General features: G+C 36.8%; 1 protein-coding gene across 15 annotated transcripts in view; it reads right to left on the bottom strand.

Annotated features, from left to right (window-relative positions):
* Positions 1-8,920: 8,920 nt before the first annotated feature.
* The window catches only part of DYNC1I2 (dynein cytoplasmic 1 intermediate chain 2), a 59,761-nt gene continuing 47,668 nt past the window's right edge, over positions 8,921-21,013 (bottom strand). For 10 of the 15 annotated variants that reach the window (XM_035698000.2, XM_049106112.1, XM_025460176.3 and 7 more), the window contains 3 exons: positions 13,632-13,772; positions 11,422-11,547; positions 8,921-9,833 (listed from right to left, as the gene is read on the bottom strand). In XM_035698000.2, coding sequence (XP_035553893.1) covers positions 9,720-9,833; positions 11,422-11,547; positions 13,632-13,772 — 381 coding nt within the window. In that variant the 3' untranslated portion in view covers positions 8,921-9,719. The remainder of the gene's footprint in view (positions 9,834-11,421; positions 11,548-13,631; positions 13,773-21,013) is intronic. The other 5 variants (XM_025460177.3, XM_025460171.3, XM_049106114.1 and 2 more) reach the window with 1 other exon arrangement.

Raw genomic sequence — 21,013 nt, 5'->3', positions numbered from 1 at the left:
GGTGCTGTAGAGATTTTATTTTTCTTCTGCTTTAGCACTTTATATAGGATTTCGGGTTGAGAGGGAGAGTAGGTGCTTCTGTCCTGTCATTTTTGATCCAGTCTTACTACCACCACTTTAAGAAAACAGAACAAAAACGCTTTTGTAGCCTTTCTTAAAATACTGATACTAAATAAGAATACTCCTGTTATAGTGGCTCCTGGGATGGCCCTCTGGTTATATGTTGTACTATTATCATTCACAGAAAGCATTGTTGGGGAACCCTGGGTGGCTCAGTGGTTTAGCGCTTTCGGCCCAGGGTCTGATCCTGGAGACCTGGGATCGAGTCCCGCGTCAGGCTCCCTGTGTGGAGCCTGCTTCTCTCTCTGCATGTCTCTCTCATGAGTAAATAAATAAAATCTTAAAAAAATAAAAATAAAAAAAAAACAGCATCGTTTACAAGGAACTATTAGAATATCAGCTCTCTGCTTTCTAACATGGACAATTTTGTGATGCACCTATCGATACTAAGAAGCAGTTCCCAGCAGCAAATACTCTTAGGGATCATGAAATAGTTTTAGTGATAATCGATTTTATTTGCACTGAAAGATTAGGGACAATAGAACTATCTTTAAAACTCCTCAGTTGGTCAGGATCATAGTGATGTAAAAATGTTCTTTTTGCCCTCCTTTTTAAAAAATGAATTAGACATCCATCCATGAACAAAAGCACTGTTGTGTGAGTTGCGGGAATGAGCACCATCTGCCAGGGGACCTGGGAGGAGTCTTGCCCACCTGCACATCCAGTAATAGGCAGACACCTTGTTACAGGCTGCAGAACTAGCAAAACTGCCTCAAACCCTCTTGGTACAGTCAGGGACAAACCTGGAGAGTGCTGTCCTAGGTGGATATGCATGGATGAGAATGAATTTGCAAAAACCCAGACTTCACAAGAGGTGGTTCCAGCGCACCATGGGAGCAAAAAAACCAGGTTTAGTTCAGTGTGGACCATAAGAAGAACTTTCGCAAAGCAACACTGCCTAGGCTGAACTTGCCAGCAGTGGCAACTCCTTCCATGGGGGAAAGGAAAGCAGCAAGTCCCTGGCTACCCCAGTGGTGAGGGGCCTTTATGACGAGCGAGCGAGGGTGGTCGGGAGAGAGCCAGGTAAGAACATCAAAGGACATTCAAGTAATGCAGTTCCTGCTGATAGTGCTCAGGAAGTCTGCCTACAGACCCCCTGGGAGTGATTCACCCAAGGTTCACCCCACTGGGTCAGATCCACAGGCACCCCCAATACCCCGAGGGCTAAACCAACATCTCCCCCAATCCTACAGCCAGTTCCCTGTGCATGCTGGAGTGCAGCTACAACAGTAAGTCGAGTAAACACCATCAGAAAGACCAGGAGAGGTGGACTAGGGGGAAACCACAAACTTGAGCTATAGCACCACCTTCTGGAAACTGAGAGGATTCCAGTGGGCATGGCAAGTGGTTAAAGACCAGGGAAACACAAAAGCTTAAGAATTCTGCCATTAAAAGGAGAAGAAGAGTATGTACCTAGGTATAGCTACACAAAAGAAAGAAAACCCCAAACATCACAGCACCAATGAACAGCATAGCCCATATATCCTTCAAATGTAAAAGGAGCAAGCCAAACTAGGAACATGAAAAATCAAGGAGGGGATCCCTGGGTGGCTCAGTGGTTTGGCGCCTGCTTTTGGCCTGGGTCGCGATCCTGGAGTCCCGGGATCGAGTCCCACGTCAGGCTCCCAGCATGGAGCCTGCTTCTCCCTCCTCCTGTGTCTCTGCCTCTCTCTATCATAAATAAATCTTTAAAAAAAATTTTAAAAAATCAAGGAAACATCATCATTAAAATTAATTTTCCAATAACCATCTTCTCAAAAGTATGGAATTTTGCAATCTACCTGGTAATTCAAAATAGCTTTTTTGAAGAACCATGAACTGTAAGAAAACTCAGAAGCCAATGTAATCAAGGGGGAAAAAATGAGCAAAATGAGTTACTTATCCAAGGGATAGAAATCACAAAAAAATAAATAAAATAAAAATTCTAAAGCTGTAATAGTCCATGAATGAAATGAAAAAAATGCAACAGAGAGCATCTGCAGCAGAGTAAAAGCAAGTGGAAGACAGACTAAGTGATTTAGAGGACAGGAACTTTGAAATAACACACCAGAAAAAAGTCAATAAAAAAGAATGAAAAGGGGCGTGTGGGTGGCTCAGTCAGTTAAGCATCTGCCTTTGGCTCAGGTCATGATCTTGGGGTCCTGGGATGGAGCTCTGCATTGGACTCCCTGCCCCTTGAGGAGTCTGCTTCTCCCTCTCTTCACTTCCCTGCTTGTGCTCTCTGCTTGCTCTCTCAAATAAAAAAAAAAAATCTTAAAAAAAAAAAAGAAGAAAGCCTGTGTGATCAATAGGGTTCAATCAAAAGAACAAATACTAGGGGCAGCCCCGGTGGCTCAGTGGTTTAGCACTGCCATCAGCCCGGGCTGTGATCCTGGCAGACCCAGGATCGAGTCCCACATCAGGCTCCCTGCAATGAGCCTGCTTCTCCCTCTACCTGTGTCTCTGCCTCTTTCTGTGTCTCTCATGAATAAATAAATTAAAAAAAAAAGAAAAAAAAAAGAACAAATATTAGAAGAATAGAGGTTCCAGAAGGAGACAAGAGGAAGAAGGGGGCCAAAAATTTATTTAAAGTAGTAATGGTCGGGCAGCCGGTGGCTCAGTGGCTCAGCGGTTTAGCGCCGCCTTCAGCCCAGGGCCTGATCCTGGAGACCCAGGATCGAGTAGGGCTCCCTGCATGGGGCCTGCTTCTCCCTCTGCCTATGTCTCTCTCTCTCTCCGTCTCATGAATAAATAAAATCTTTAAAAGAAAAGAAAAATACTGCCAGCCAGGAATACCATCTGGCCAAGTTATACCTCAGATATAAAGGAGAAATTTTTCATACACAAAAACTGAGGGAATTCATCACCACTAGCCCAGCCTTGCAATAAATACTGAAAGGAGTTCTTCAAGCTGAAAAGACACTCATCAGCAACATAAAAACACAGGAAAGAACACTGGTAAAGGTGTCGTTTATGCAGTATATGTATATATAGTCAGAAAACAATTCTGTAAGCGGATGCTTGTTAATCACTTAAATATAGTACAAAGGTTAAAGAGGAAGAGTATTAAAAATTATAGCTACTATAATTTGTTAATGAATAAATAATATAAAGAGTAATGATTTCAAAAATATAAAAGGGAAAAGCAAAAGGATGCTTTTTAGGCAATTGAAGTTCAGTTGCTATCAGCTTAAAATGGACTGTTTTACCTATGAGACATTTTATTTTATATAAGCCTCATGATAACCACAAAACAAAAACCTGGAATCTTGCAGGACTCACAAAAGATTCAGAAAGGGGAAAGAACATACCACCACGAAATGTCACCAATACAAAGGTAGGCAGAAACGGGGGTGGGGGTGGGGGTAGGAAATACAAACTGGAAACAGTAAGATTAGTAAATCCTTACCTATCAAAAATTTTGAATATAGATGGGCTGAATTCCTGAAAAAGGCAGAGTAGCTGCAAGGATTAAAAAAAAAAAAACTATATGCTGCCTATTATAGAATTACTTCAGCTTGAAGGACAAAAAGCTCAAAGTTACAGGATAAAAATTAGCATACAGAATCAGCTTGCATTTCTATACACTAACAGTGAAACACCTAAGGAAATACGCTATCTTATTTGCAGTAAAACACTCAGGAATAAATTTAACCAAAGTGAAAGACCTGTACAATGAAAACTACAAGGGACACCTGGGTGGCTCAGCAGTGGAGCCTCTCTCTCTCTCTCTCTCTCTCTGTGTCTCTCAAGAATAAATAAATCTTAAAAAAATAAAAGGCTTCTGCACAGCAAACAAAAATTTAAAAAAAATGAAAAGGCAACCTATGGGATGAGAAACATCTGCAAATCATTTATCCAAAAAGAGGTTAATAACCAAAATACATAACTCATACAATACCAATATAAACCCAAAAAATGTCATTAAAATGGGTATAGGAACTAAATAGATTATTTTTCCAAAGAAGACATATAAATGACCAACAAGTACATGAAAAAGTGCTCAACATCACTAATCATAGGGAAATGCAAATCGAAACCACAATGTGATACCACTTCATATCTATCAGAATGGCCATCATCAAGAAGAGATAACAAATGTTGGTGAGGATGTGAAGATAAAGAAACCTTTGTACACTGTTGATAGGAATGTAAATGGGTGCACCCACTATGGAAAAAAATTATGGAGGTCCCTCAGAAAATTAAAAATAGAACTGCCATGTGATCCAGCAATTCCTCTTCTGGATATATATCCAAAGGAAATGAACAAAGGATTTCGAAGAGATTTATTGCAGCCTTGTTCACAACAGCCGAGACACAGAATCAACCTGTGTCCATCAGCAGATGAATGGCTACAGCAGTCATGGGACCCACACGGCAATTATTCGGCCACAAGAAGGGAGGAAATCCTGCCATTTCTGCCGACATGGAGAGATACTTATGGGTGTTGATATTAAGTGAGGTACGTCAGACAGACTGCATGATATTCCACGTAGAACCTAAAAGAGCCAAATTCATAATAGCAGAGAGTAGAGGGGTGCTTTCTGTTGAGCATCTTTTCACTGCTGTTCCCTAGATTTTTGTGGAAATGGATTCCACTTCTGCTAACATGTAGCCGGGTAGTCATGAACCAAGTTTGTTTTCCCATTGATTTGAAAAAGGGGTTCCACGTCCACTTTTCTAAGTGTCCAGATATCACAACCCATGTTACATGTAAGTAACATAAGAGCAACAGCTGAGTATAGGCTGGAAATTCAGAGTGGGTCATTTTTTTCCTATTTTAATTGGTAATTTTATTTTATATCCCTCAGTTCACTGCTACTCCTAAACATTGTGATGTCTCAGAATTAAAAAAAGATTTTCTTGAACACCAAGCCACTTAAATCCTTAGATGTGCTCTTACTACATTGCACAGATGGCTCCACAAAATGGTCTCTCTCCATTTTTTTTTAAAGATTTTATTTATTAATGAGAGACACAGAGAGAAAGAGGCGCAGAGACCCAGGCAGAGGGAGAAGCAGGCTCCACGCAGGGAGCCCGACATGGGACTCGATCCTGGGATTCCAGGATCAGGTCCTGGGCTGAAGGCGGCGCTAAACCGCTGAGCCACCTGGGCCGCCATTTTTGTATTCTTAAAAAAAATAAATACAATCCCTTATTTGTGTGGTACTTTATATTCTACAAATTTTCACATACATCTCTACAATCTTCACAGAAAGCAAACATTTTCCTCACTTTTTTTTTTTTAAAGATTTCATTTATTTATTCATGAGAGACACACAGAGAGAGAGAGGCAGAGACACAGGCAGAGGGAGAAGCAGGCTCCATGCAAGGAGCCCGACGTGGGACTCGATCCCAGGTCTCCAGGATCACACCCTGGGCTGCAGACGGCGCTAAACCGCTGCGCCACCGGGGCTGCCCCATTTTCCTCACTTAACACATAAGAATACTGCCCCTTGTCCCAGGTGACGTTACTGGTAATGGTGGTATCAGGAATAGAATTTGGGTCTTTTGAGCCCAGTGTTCTTTTTCTCATGTACCGGCCACACTTTATAAGAAATTTTGTTCTAAAGCATTTCCATTACTTTGTTCAGAAAAAAACTTCTTAAAAATCTAGTATAAAAATTCACAAAAGATAAAATTACTTGCCATCAAAGCCTTACTGGTGGTACATCTGATTTCTGAAGTCACCAGAGGCAGGTCTCTGCATGTTCAGCACCATGTAGGTGTGTTCTACACCCTATACAATCACTGCCCCACAGCTGACCAAATCAAGTACATTAAAAGACAGGCATGATAATACATTACCAGAGACCTGAATAAATGACCTCACAAAGTGAAACAGACCTTTCTGAAAGCTTACCTGAGCGCAAGCTGTTCCATCCTCTGACTGGGAACTGGTAATGGAATATTAAGAAGCCAAAACTGAGATTCCTGCTATGAAACTAACAACACAAAATACTGTAATTTTAGAAAAGTTTGTAAAAGATGGCTGATTGGCTATGTTGAAACTATCAGTGGTTAGAAACTACATACTGAAAACTTAAATACCTAAAATCCATTTGAACTTTAAGAAGTTAGGGAATTGGGAATATGGCAGGCAGAAAGAGAATCTGTACACCCAAAGTCCAACAAAAGATCCAAGAGCAGCAGCCTATTGAGAAAAGCACTGCAATGTAATAACTATTCAGTCTTCTAGTTTGCATTCTGAGTTAGGATTGTAGCTTGTTTTTCTAAAACGTGTTTGTTATAGGTGAAAGGATTTTAAAAATACAACATATTAAAATAAGTACAAGCAAATTATTACCTTTTGGGGGCAGTAAGATCAAGGAGATTGGTTAATGTTCTTAATTGTAATCCTTGAGTTCAAAATAAATACTCAACAGGGTGTTCTTTTATTCTTGTCTTTGGGGCCACTTTCAAATTCTTTGGTAGCACTAGAGGCATCAGAATCTGTAAACCAGGTATTTAAGTAAATAATTTCCCAGAACTTTTTAAGGAGTTAAAGAGTCCCAGGTCTTTTTCCCAAACCTGTAAGATCTTTAGTTGCCTGACAATCAGCAAGATGATAGCAGGAAAGCAAGAACTCCTTTCTTGTTTCTATGTAGCTTGGGGGAAAAAAAACTGAATAGAAATCTTTAGTAAATGGATAATCACTAAATCATCAAATGGGGGCAAAGCTAATGGCTTTTTACCCTAGACTTATGCCCAAGATTCAGCATGACACTGATGACACTACCACCTTGGATACTGTCATGTTTGAAACAAGTTAGTTCTCACAACCATCGAGCAGCTGGAGCTATTACTGGAGAGCCATCCTCTCCAATATATACATAATTATAGAGCTTTTCCTACCTAGAAAATATCATAGTACCAATGTTGAAATACCAGGACTATGGAAAAGATTTAAAAATGCATTGCCTACTAGAATGGGAAAATGAAAAATCACATGCTTCACATTAGATTTTCTTTCATTCAGTCAAGCCCTTCCTTTCTATATGGTTGAAGAGGTAGAGGTTACAGTCTATTCAGTACTAGTACAAAACAGAATGAATCAACAATATTCAAACACTAGGATCACTCTTAGTATTACTTTCCTTTAGTTCCTTCTCTGAATTTTAACCCATCCATTCCTTCAAGATGCAGTATATCAGCATTACTGCAACAATATTTTATACCTAGAGATTTTCTAAATTTTACAGGCAATTGAATCTATAAGCATGAAGATAGACTCTACCAATGAATTTTTGTGGGGTGTTTTTGCTTTAATTATGCCAAAAATAATTATTTCGGAGACTCAGTGTAAGGAAATTATTGTCTGCAAAACTGAGTGTTCTTCCTCAACACAAACAAGGATAACCAATAATCTTTAATTTCTCATTCAAAAGATAATAACCAAATTATAAACAAAATAAGAAATTAGCTAGAAAGCAATGGCTTGTTCCCACTCAGCAAAAAAGTATAACTGGAAACAAATAAGGTACAATTTCCAAAACTGGATATTCTTGAAAATTTTAAGATTTTTATTTGTAAAAGAGTAAAGAAGCAGTACTATACTTTTCTAGTCAGCTTGATCTGTTGGAAGATTTTACATCAATATTGACAATCTTAGTACTTCCTTTTTTCCTATCATACAGTCAACTTTATTATTATTTTTTTTTCAGTCAACTTTAAATGGCAGTTCCTCACATTAAATTTATGTGTTCCTAAAAATGCAGACTAAGTTATATGGGCCAAGGTCCACCCTGTATTTTGAGGTAGGAGGGAGAAGTTATTCCTCAGAAGCAAAAATTCTGGTACTAAGTACTTATTAACTTTATTCTTTGACAATCAAACACACAACTTGAGTCCAATTGAGAGCATCTGATTTGCCACATCTCTTGATTTCCAACCTTAGTCATGATGTTTTCCTTTTTTCTAGTCCTTTTAACAAATTGATGGCAAAAATGTAGTGATTACATGAATTTTTCTATACAAAGACAGTGTGATCCTGCTGATTGAACTTCTGACTCACAGATATTGCTACTATGAGCTAACTTGAGATGTTTGCCTACTAATATAAAAACTTATCTTTGGTATATAATAGGCAATTATGGGGTGCTAATTTGCAAAAACTGAATATATAAAAATGGAGAATTGCCTGAAGTAATTAATAATTTTAGAGCTGGAAGGAAATTTAACAATCATTTAATCCAAACTTAATTCCTAGATAAAAAGAACGAGACACAAACAGATGGAAAGACTTGGCTAAAATCACACTTCTCATGAGTGCCAGAGCTAGAACAAGAGTTGGGTCTAATATTCCTAGTCGATTATTACTTACATTAGACGATATTCGTAGTTTAGAAGTTTTATTATTTGGAAATTCATCTTCCAACGGATCTTGGTTAGAATTATAAAACAACAACAAAAATGTTCAAATTCTGGTGTCTATTCTTCTTTCCTAGTTTATTTTCTGTTGAATAAACAATAGTTTAACTTTTGAAGGCCAAGAGGTTAGGACAGACAATTGAAAGTGGATAAAATAAAGGAAATGGACAATTTTAGTGGATAAAATAAAGATCTGATCATTATGCTTTCCTCTAATCCTGAAACAGGTTGATTTCAAAATTTAGTCTTAGCTATTTGTCACTCACCTTTCAGACTTGCTTTTATATACAAAGGTTGTGTGGTAACAGGTCTCAAGATGTAGAGGTGATTCACAAAGTTCATTTGAACACTGTTCCCTCATAGCTACTACTGCAACCATGAAATCAATTTCTCTCAAAGGAGGTTTTAGTCATAGAGAGCTCACATACATAATAATCTCAGTCAATGAAAATAATAGACAGCTTTCTGTTTATTCTTTAGACTAAATGCATATCAGATGGAAAGTAAATAAGGGAGTAAAGCAAAAGTTAACCTAGGAGAAATTTTTTTTCACTGACAGGTTAAACATTAATTCATAATGCATCAAAAGATTTATTACATTTTAATGCATGGCATATTTAAGACACAAAACTTTATGAGATTTGAGGTGACTGCTTATAACAAGAGCTTTAAGAAAGAAATGAAAAAAGACATTTTATAAAAGGGATGGGAAAATTAAAATTGCAAGGCTAAATCAAAATGAAAATCTGAAAAGTTAAAGCATATTTGTTTTTATTTATAGACAGCTATCACATGAGTTATAAAGAAAAAGGATATTAGAATGGAACTTGGATAGATGTATGCATGCTATGGCTAAGAAATAATGTTCTTACATATTATGGTTAGTGAGAACATTATCAGTATAACAGGGACTTGTGATTTAAAAATATGCAGAACTTAATCTGTATTTTAGAAATAACTTGTATAGTGTTATAAGTTGAAAAGAATTAAAAAGAATAATACCAAATATACACCTGTTTATAAGAATTCAGAAAAGGCTGCAATCTGTATTAAAAATGACACAAATTCAAAACAAGATGCATGTTATATAAAAAGGGACATTTTAAGATTTACTTGCTGCATTAAATCCATGGTTAAATCCACGAAATTTCCTTTTAATTAACATTTAGACAGAAACATGCAAATAGTCTTAGGTTCTACTTAGAGACTTCCCCAAATCCACTAAGGCTACAATATCCCCTATCTGGGAGCTAAGCAGGTATTCGGGTAGCTGCTTCCTCCTCTGCATCAGCTCGGTTTGCATTAATTTCTGCAAGTGTTCGGCCGAACCGTGCCCATTCATCATTTCGGGGGACAGCAATCTGCTGTTAAAAGAAAGACAATGTTTTATGTACACTAAAATAAAAAAAGATCATCTTACCCAGTATTTCAGTTTGTTTTCAAATAATTTTTCCATTAAAAAGTAATAATTGACATAAATGGTCTTTCCATAATTACAGGGAATATAACAATGCTTTACAATACATTTCAAAACAAAAGATGATGTTTGGGAAGTGTGTTGTGACAGCCTCAGAATTGCTTTTGCTGTTATCACCATCAGTACAAGAGAGAATAACAATGATGCTCTGCAAATATAATTCCCATGCACTATCTCATGGATTTTGCTGGTGGGGAGGAATTCTTCAAAAATTTTTACTTCTTGCTCTATTCCAAATACGAAAAAGTTTTTGAAGCATGTTTCAAACACCTGGTTTCTTAGGAGTGTTTATTTTTTTGTTTGGAGCACAAAGTAACCTTTTTCAATATCTTAATCCCTTCATGAGAAGGTACACTATCTCTTACCACATTAGTGATGTATAAACAACTAAAGGGGAAAAGAGCCTCATGATGCTTTTGCCTCTCTGAAGCATCTGATGACGCAGACTTTTCGATAATTGTCATTATCATATTGGAGAAATCTGGACACTGCCATATTAGGGCACAAACCACTCAGTATAGCAAATGAATGTGCCTACTTCTTAACCTGCCATATTAGATCAGATTGGATAGTGATAGCCAACATGCTAGCTACCAGACACATGTGTGACTATTCACACTTAAGTTACTTAAAATGAAATAAAATGTAAAATTCAGTTCTTTAGTTATACTAACCACATTTTAAGTGTTGGACAGCCATATGTGCTTAGTGGCTACTGTATTAGTGCAGATACAGAGCAATTCCATCTATGTGGACAGTTCAATTGTCTATTCTAAATGATTCAATCTACCTCCCTTCAGATCCAATTGCTAGAGGCCACAGGGTGTCCAGAGGGGATGGGGAATCATAAGGCATAGCAAAAGAAAGAGTGACTAAGGCTTCTTTTAGTCAGGGCTAAAAAGGAAATTACTCCTGGATATTGTGTATACCCACCCCAAGTACTAAAGATGAGAGAGATGCAACTCATCCTGCTGGATTCAGTGATATTGCAACAAGGTTCACAAGTCAAGATTCACCTTTCACACAGTCATCAAATAATTCTCAAAAGAAACGACTTTTGATTTCTACTACCTGGCCCAAACAAATCTACAAATGCAGAAAATTAAGAACTTGATTCTATAAAGCCCTGAAGTCTGTAACTCAAAATCTATAACTCAACTGTAACTCCAAATTTCTTCCTCTTCCTGAAGAGTTTCTAATTTCTAGTAATTTCTGCTTCAAGAAATAAGGTACTTCCAATGTATGATATTATCCTCAAAATCCATTGCATGGGGACACAGAACATCCAGTTTAGAAAGAAAATTAATCTCAAGAGTTGCTTCTGTCGTGGAAAAAAGTTTTATCTTTATAATCATATGGTTTATACAATTCTTGAACCTTGAAGACTAGTTTTAGCCACAAATATACCATAACATAACTACAATGCCCTGAAAGCTAAACAGATGTATCGAAATTGCAGGCAGTGAGCCCCATACCTCTCCCACGTCATATATGACAATCTGTCCTTCAGAATCACCCACAGCAATCTCTCTTCCAGAATGGGTCCATCTTACACGATTAAGAGCAGGATTACCCTCCACAGAAATGCTAGCAGTTGGCACCTAAAGTCATTTAAAATATAGTGCAGTGTTAAAAGTTTCATCAAGATTTCTATAAACATGTAAAACAGTAACTCTTCTTTCTTCCAATCTGGCTACGTTTTTTAAAACAAAGATGAAAATAGATAAAGAATTTTTCCAACTTTCTTCCTGTTCAGTGATATATTATGAATGACATTACAGTCAATCCTTGAAAATGGTTTGGGAAAATAACTTAAGTTCTTATATAAGAAATTCTCCCATGACTGGATACATACATCATTTTGAAAGATCTTCTCTTAATAAAGGATTTTGTTGTTATTTTAACTCTTTTAAGAAATCAAGCTGTTTGAAAACGGATGGCCAAAATCCCATTTTAAAGAAACATTTCATTTTTTTTTTTTTTTTTTTTTTTTTTTTTTTTTTTTATTTATTTATGATAGTCACAGAGAGAGAGAGAGAGGCACAGAGACACTGGCAGAGGGAGAAGCAGGCTCCATGCACCGGGAGCCCGACGTGGGATTCGATCCCGGGTCTCCAGGATCGCGCCCTGGGCCAAAGGCAGGCGCCAAACCGCTGCGCCACCCAGGGATCCCTAAAGAAACATTTCAAAAGCCCTCATAAACAGATTACAGTTCAATTTTAAAGGACAGAAATTACTTCTGTAGCTTGTGACTCTGTCAGCTGAAACCTGTGATTTGAGCCACAGTTCCTAGAAACAGTTCATACTGAAGGTGCAGTATGGGTCTTTCCAAAGCTCTTGTTCTCATGAACTGTCTAGAGCAGGGGAGGATGATAACCCCAACACAATGGCGCGCGCACACACACACACACACATCCGCCCCCGGAATCTGACTGTACTTCTCTTATGCTGAGGAAAAAGAGATTTATTTGCCACACACAGAGCAAACATTCAATGTGACTCAGACTGGAAGCACAATAAAATTTTTGAAACCTGATTAAAAGTAATCCTTTAAACTGACACTAGTCATTCTTGGACGACTAATTTAACTCCTGGAATGCCAAAACTGTTACAGAGAAAAACTATAATTTAGATATATTCTTTCAATTAATGATTATAGGAAAGGTTCAAATTTAACTGTAACCACAAATCTCAAACACCAAAACCCAAACTAAAAAAATACAATTGGTACCATTCTAGGTAACTATAAAGGTATAATTAAGCCCAACCATTTATTTAGCCAGGGTTTGATACCTTTTCCTAGGAGTATTTGAATGTTCTTCTTCAAACTACTAAACCAGGAGTTAGCACACTTAATTACTCTTATATTTCTAATACATAACTTCCTTGCCCCATATAACCATTTTACTTTGGGATTTGGATGGCTACTACCAGAAACAGGAGGAAATATGGGAAAGACTGGGATGTTGGGGAAGGAAACAAGAGACATTCCCTTCAATAATTGTTTCTGACAGAATGGCTAAAATATTACTTCTTACTACCACATATCAATATAGAATTCAAGGAACATTTTAAGCTGAAGTTGGTAAAAATACAAATACCTAAAAATAAGTAATAGCTGTAGTTACACTTCATCACCAATAAGTGGTTTTAACATAGTAATTAGGAAACTTGCTAGTTTCTATATTCATTTTACAGTAACAATATGTTTTCAATCCTTCATGGAACAAGTCATCAAAATACATTTTTCTTTCATTCAAATAAGTCAGGCTAAAACTAATGTTTATGGATGATACACAATTCTGTCAAGGCTAAGAGATAATTTAGAAATTCAGAATTAGGGTTAACATATTTCAACAGTCTGAAACTATCTGCTTTGTAGCCTATGAATGAAAAATATCCCAGTTGCCTTATGACTGACTTTGCCAGGACATTATAGACATGATAGTGCTTTTCAAAAGTAAAAGGAAATGCCCCAGTGCTCTTGGCAACATTATTTCTCCCTTCAGTTCTGCACAGCATGCGGTTTATTATTAAGGGTACAAAGCTTATTTGGTTTCTTTGTGATGAAGCTACAATCACAGAGCCCTTTTACATTCCTTGGGATAAAAGGAATTTCACAAATTATTCAATAAATCTCCAATTTTCTATTTTTCAGTGCAATTTTTGTTATTTTTCTGCTCACCTCTGTGTCGTTATTGAGATTCCACAAATCCAGCCTCCCCATGCCATCCACACAAGCAAACAGGGCTGGGTGGGTGGGTGACCACATAACATCATAAACATAGTCTGAATTATCCTCAAATGAGTACAAAGGCTTGTTATTCTGAAAGGGAAAAGTTGATTCTGAGCATAGTCAAAATATAACATACATTCAACATTTTATGATATTTAACTCAGCCTAGAAAAGTTCCTGTTTGTTTCATTACAGAATTACCTGGAATTATGAACTAAGAATCAACTACTGGACTGCAGTTTCTTTTTAACTTGTAGACATCATACTGTTTTAAAAAAGGAACAGAATGTGCTTCAAACACATTTGTCTATGAGAGGATTCTGGGAGGATGACAGCAACTGCAGTATACTTTTTGAACTCCCCCATAAACCCAAACAAAGCAATGAGGAGAGCAAAACCGAAGATTTACAAACAATACATACAACAAAATCAGGACACAAAGCTCCAAATATAAGTGAGTAGAAACAAACCTCTGCCAACTACAAGACCTATGTCGTACAAACACCTGTGCAGGAAGAAGTGTGGAAAGGCATGGGGCCAGAGAACAGAAGAGCCTCATAGTTGCAGCAAATACTCACTGGGCTGTGTTAGGGAACACGCTGAGTCTGAGAACAGCAGGAAACTGGGAGGGAGTTCAGTGCAATTCTACTTCTAAATAAGTGCAAGCACACTCCAATGTATATTATAAGTAAGGTCTAACGGTGCAGTCTGAGTTTTATAAACTCTCAAAATTAACAAACCAAAGCACCCCCCCCCTTTTTTTTTTTTTTAATGATAGGCACACAGTGAGAGAGAGAGAGAGGCAGAGACAGGCAGAGGGAGAAGCAGGCTCCATGCACCGGGAGCCCGACGTGGGATTCGATCCCGGGTCTCCAGGATCGCGCCCTGGGCCAAAGGCAGGCGCCAAACCGCTGCGCCACCCAGGGATCCCTTTTTTTTTTTTTTTTTTTTACCAAAGCCCCTTTTTAAGACAAAGTCTCACCAAAGAGAAACTGCTAGGAGTAGAATCAAAATTGTAGCATACAGCACAGTAGGAACAAAAGGAAAGAGAACACTCCGATAAAAGTAGCAGAGAAAAACAGAAAGGGCACATCTGAGAAAGTATAAGACACAGAGAAATAAATATCCACTTTGCAAAAAACACAGGAGAGAGTTTTAGCCTAGACTACGAAACTAGAAAAGTTATCCTTGCTCATTCTCACCCTCCTAAAAGTAGAGGAAAACTCATTTTACTAGTAGACAATAAGCAACAAAAAACGATCTTAGTCAAATTCCACGCAAAGTCATTATGGCAGATCTTCAATTAATGGTGTCATGACAATTAAATGTATGGACAAGAAGAATGATGGACAAGTCGGATTTGCACATGCACAAGAATGAAGTTGCACCCCTCCTTCCTCATACCATAAAAGTAACTCAACATATACTGGCAGTCCTAGCCACAGCAATCAGACAACGAAGAGAAATAAAACAGGCATCCAAATTGGTAAGAAAGAAGTAAAACTTTCACTACTGGCAGATGACATGATACTATATGTAGAAAACCTGAAAGACTGCACCAAAAAACTGCAAGAAGTTATAAACGAATTCAGTAAAGTCACAAAATACAAAATCAATGTACAGAAATCTGTTGTATTTCTATACACCAACAATGAAGCAGCACAAAGAGAAATTAAGAAAACAATCTCGAGGCAGCCCCAGGGGCTGAGCAGTTTAGGGCTGCCTTCAACCCAGATGTGATCCTGAGGACCTCGGATCGAGTCCCACATCAGGCTCCCAGCATGGAGCCTGCTTCTCCCTCTGCCTGTGTCTCTGCCTCTCCCTCTCTCTCTCTCTCTCTCTCTCTCTTTCTCTCTCTCTCTCTCTGTGTGTCTCTCATGAATAAATAAATAAAATCTTAAAAAAAAAAAGAAAATCTCATTTACAATTGCACTAAAAATGTAAGATACCTAGGAATAAACTTAACCAAAATGGTGATAGACCTGTACCCCGAAAACTATACAACACTGATGAAAGAAACTGAAGATGAAACAAATAAATGGAAAAGACATTCCATGCTCATGGACTGGAAGAACAAATATTGTTTAAATGTCTATAATTAACCAAAGTAACCTACACATTCAATGCAATCCCTGTCAAAATACCAACAGCATTTTTCACAGAACTAGAACAACCAACCATTAAAATTTATATGGAACCACAAAAGACCTCAAATACCCAAAGATATTCTGAAAAATAAGAGCAAAGCTGGAGGTATCACAATTCCAGACATCAAATTATATTACAAAGTTGTAGTAATCAAAACAGTATGATACTGGCACAAAAACAGACACACAGATCAATGGAACAAGAAAGGAAAACCCAAAATAGACCCACAATTATATGGCCAATTAGTCTTCAACAAAGCAGGAAAGAATATCTAATGGAAAAAAGTCTCTTTAACAAATGGTGTTGGAAAACTGGCCAGCTACCTGCAAAAGAATGAAACTGGATCACTTTCTCACACCATACACAAAAATAAGCTCACAGTGGATTAAAGACCTAAATATGAGACCTGAAACCATAAAAATCCTAGAAGGGAACACAGGCAGTAATTTCTCTGACATCAGTTGTAGCAACTCTTTTTCTAGATATGTCTCCTGAGTCAAGGGAAACAAAAGCAAAAATAAACTATTGGAACTGTATCAAAATAAAAAGCTTCTGCACAGTGAAGATAACCATCACTAAAACTATAAAAGGCAACCTATGGAATGGGAAATGATATTTGCAAATGCCATCTCTGGTAGAGGGCTAGTATCCAAAATATATAAAGAACTTACACAACACCCAAAAAACCAAATAATCCAATTTAAAAATGGGCAGAAGATACGAACAAACATTTCTCCAAAGATGTCCAGATGGCCAACAGACACCTGAAAAGATGCTCATCATGATTTATCATCAGGGAAATGCAAACCAAAACTATAATGAGGTGCTCCTGGGTGGCTGTTAGGTGGCTGACTTCCGCTCAGATTGTGATACAGGATCCTGAGATCCAGCCCCACATCAGGCTCCCCACTGAGTGGGGAGTTTGCTTGTCCCTCTCCCTGTTGCCCCTCCCTCTGCTTGTGCTCTTTCACTCAAATGAATGAATAAAATCCTTTAAAAAAAGGAACCAGGAAATATCACCTCACACCTGTCAGAATGGCTAAGATCAACAACACAAGAAATGACAGGTACTGGCGAGGATGTGGAGAAAAAGGAACCCTCTGGCACTCTTGTGGGAATGCAAACTGGTACACCCACTGTGCAAAACGGTATGAAAGTTCTTCAGAAAGTTAAAAATAAAGGTCATCCTATGATCCAGCAATGACATTGCTGGGTATTTACTCAAAGAATATCAAAAACACTAATTCGAAGGATATATGCACCCCTATGTTTAAAGCTGCATTATTTACAATAGGCAAGATATGGAGGAAGCCCAAGTGTCCACCTACTGATGAATAAAGAACACACACACACACACACACACACACACACACACAGGAATATTATTCAGCCATAAAAAAGAATGAAATCTTACCATTTGCAATGACATGGGTGGATCTAGAGAGTATAATACTAATCAGTGAGTCAGAAAAAGACAAATATCGTATGATTTCACTTCTTGGAATTGAGTTGAATTTAAGAAACAAAGGGAAGAAAAGAAAGAGACAAACCAAGAAATAGACTCTTAACTATAGAAAACTGATGGTTACCAGAGGAAAGGTACGTGTTGGGGGATAGAGGTTAAACAGGTGATAGGATCAAGGAGTGCACTTGTGATGAGCAGCAGGTGATGTATACAATTGTTGAATCACTATATCGTATGCCTGAAACAACATAACACTATTAGGTTAAGTAACCGGAATTAAAATATAAACTTAAAAAAAGAAAAGAAAGTAACTCAAAATGTATGACACATCCAAATAAAGAGGTAAAGCTATATATAACTCTTACCAGGAAGCACAGGAGTAAGTTGTTGTAACTTTGGACTTGCCAATGGTTTCAAAACCCAAAGCACAAACAATAAAAGTCAATAAATTGGGCTATATCAAAATTAAATACTCTTGTGCTTCAAACAATACCTTCAAAAAAGTGAAAAGACAACATATACAATACAAGAAAATATCTGGAAATCAAAGTGACTTGTATCTAGAACACTTAGAACTCATTAATAAAAAGGGGAAAATATGCCAATCAAAAAATTGGGCAAAGGATTTGAACAAACTTTTCTCTAAAGGAGATCCACAAACAGCAAGTAATCATTTAAAAAGATGTTCAACATCATAATTCATCAGGGAAATGCAAATTGAAACCACAATGAGATTTCATTTCACACACTAGGATGTCCATAATAAAAAGGACAGATAATAGCAAGTGTTGGCGAGGATGTAAGAAATCAGAACCCTCATACATGCTGGTGGAAATATAAATTAGTACAGCTGTTTTGAAAAATAGTTTGTTACTCAAAATGCTAATAATTAGAGTTAACACATGACCCAACAATTCCTCTCCTAGGTATATACCCAAAAGAAATGAAAACATATGTACACAACAACAATTTGTATGTAAGTGTTCACAGCAGTATTATTCACAACACCTCAAAAGTGGAAACAACCTAAAAATTCCTAACTAAAGAATGGATAAACAAAAAGCAATACATCCATATAATAGGATAGTATTTGGTCATAAAAGTAATGAAGTACTGATACATACCACACATGGATAAGCTTGAAAATATTATATGATGTGAAAGAAGCCAATCACATATTGTGATGCCATGAAATGTCTATAACAGGAAGTTCCACAGAAACAGAAAGTAGATTAGGTTGTTTCCAGGAGCTGGGTGAAAGGGAAAAGGAGGAGTGACTGCTAATGGATAAAGGTTTCTTTCTGAAATTTGAAAATGTTCTAAAATTTGATGGTGATGATAGTGCACACCTCTGTGTATACTAAGAATTGCACACTTTAAAAGGGTAAGTTTTATGGTATATGAATTGTATCTCAATAAGCTGTTATTTAAAAAAGAAAAAAGAGATAAAGTGAATTTTTTAAAAAGTGGTAGACAGAAATGAACAAAAAGATACACCTATAAAGGCAGCCCCTGAAAAAGAAAATCAAAACAATACTATATATGAAAAATAGTAACTCAAGAGAACTCTCCTAAAATAAAAGCTTGAAACTACATATTTAAGAGTATCCTGTGTATCTGGGAAAATCAACCCTTTGAAGAAAAGGGGAAAAAAAAATGTAATCACTCAGGTTTTCTAAGACCAGGTCACAATTAAGGAAAAGAAAATCAGATTGTCCTCAGACTTTTTAACAACAATGCTTTTTGCCAGAAGATGACAGAATAATATATTTAAGGTAATCAAAAAAAATGTATTTCATAGATTTTATACACAGCCAAATTGCCCTTTGTAACCTGACACTTGTGCATATAAAAATAATGCATCCACAAGCATGCTACTGCAGAATGAACCTCAGATGACCAAAAAAAAAAACAAAAAAAAACCCTGAGGAGATGTCACTGTAAGGACAGGAAAATACCAAGTGATTCATGAGGGTAAAGTTCTCTTTCTGGAAGTATACACAATCTACAACTATATACAACATTATGAACAATACAGTAAGAATGCAAAATCCAGACTGAGAAACTAACAGGAAAACCAACCTGGTTTCTTCCTCTGTAACAATAACCAAGAAGAGAGGGAAGGAAGCCCTATCTTAAGAGGGGCTCAAAAGATGTGTCAATTACAAACATAAGGAGCTCATTTGAATCTTGCTTCAAACAAATAGTAAAAAAAAAAAAAAAAAAAAAATTTTAACATCGATGGGCTATTTAATAAAACTAAGAAATTACTGTTTATTTATTTTTTGGGGGGTGTTATACAGAGTCTCATGGTTATGTTTTTTAGGCTTTATTTTTTAAAGATACATACTGGATATTTGTAGATGAAAAAATATGTCTGCATTTGCTTTAAAATCCAGGGGTAGGGAGGGATTGTACATGGGAATGAATCAAACAAGACTGGTCATGTGTTGATAATTGTGGGAGCTAGGTAATGGGTTTATGATACCATGAATTCATTATACTCTTCCTTTTTGCCTTTGTATCTACTTAGAATTTTCTATAATCAAGAGTTTAAAAATATTTATAATTTTCAGATATACAGTAAATGTTGAAAGCATGACTTAATGGCCAAAAATGTTTGCTTGTAATTAAGAAATATTTTTACAAAACTTAAAAGCAAGAAACAGAAACTAAGGTTTTTTTCCTCTCCAGATCACTATTTCCTATAACTCTCTTTGGTAACAATGCCAAATAAAGTCTCACTCTGATGGAGTGGTTTTCAACATAGGATGGGCATCACAATCATCTGCCGAGCTTTTTAGAAATCCAGACACAGCCTCCCACCCAACCATAATAATTCATCAGTGTTTCTGGTGTTGTTGCACTAGTGATTCTGATGCACAACATGATTAAGAGCCACCATGCTAAGGTATATTACTCTTGAGGTGATAGTTTTATTTATTATTAAAACAGAAGTTGTTCAGAATTAACATCATGTTCACATGCTCAACTCTGTAAGACTATATACTGGTCTAGATAATTTTCTAAAGAAGGAGTTATCAAAAGAAAAATGGGCAAAAGACCTGAATAGGTATGTCATAAAATGGCCACAAAACATGAAAGATTTGTTGAACCTCATTAGTCTTAGGTAATGCAAACTAAAACCACAATGTAATACAACTGCACGCATCAGAATTATTAAAGTGAAAAAAGGCAGAATATATTAAGTGTTGAGAAGGCAGCAGAACGGGGAATTTTCATATGCTACTAAATACTAAAATATTTAGTATGCTAAATATTTAATATTTAAATGCTACTAAAATATCATTTTCATATGGATTATAAACTGGTAAAACTATTTTGGAAAATTGCTTGTCAGTATCTACTAAAGCAGAACAAAGGCATATCCTATAGCCAAGTATTTTACTCCTAGGTATACACCCAACAGAAATGAGTGCTTATCTCCATCAAAAGACAACTACAACTATGCGAGTAGCAGCATTATTCATAACAGCCCCAAACTGCAATCAACCAAATACCACCAGCAGTAGAATGGATAAACTGTGGTATACTTACATACCAGAATAGTATACAAAGAGAGAAAAATCTACAGCTCTACTCAACAATATGAATGAATCTCACAAACATAATATTAATAAGCAAAAGCAGCCAGCTATAAATATTATATGATTCCATTTTTATAAAACATGAAAAAAGCTGTATGTAAATTATATTA

Source organism: Canis lupus, chromosome 36 (genome assembly GCF_003254725.2).
Source record: "Canis lupus dingo isolate Sandy chromosome 36, ASM325472v2, whole genome shotgun sequence".
NCBI classification, from domain to species: domain Eukaryota; kingdom Metazoa; phylum Chordata; class Mammalia; order Carnivora; family Canidae; genus Canis; species Canis lupus.
Note: the sequence above shows the minus strand (reverse complement) of the source record. Positions and strands in the feature narration are given on the sequence as shown.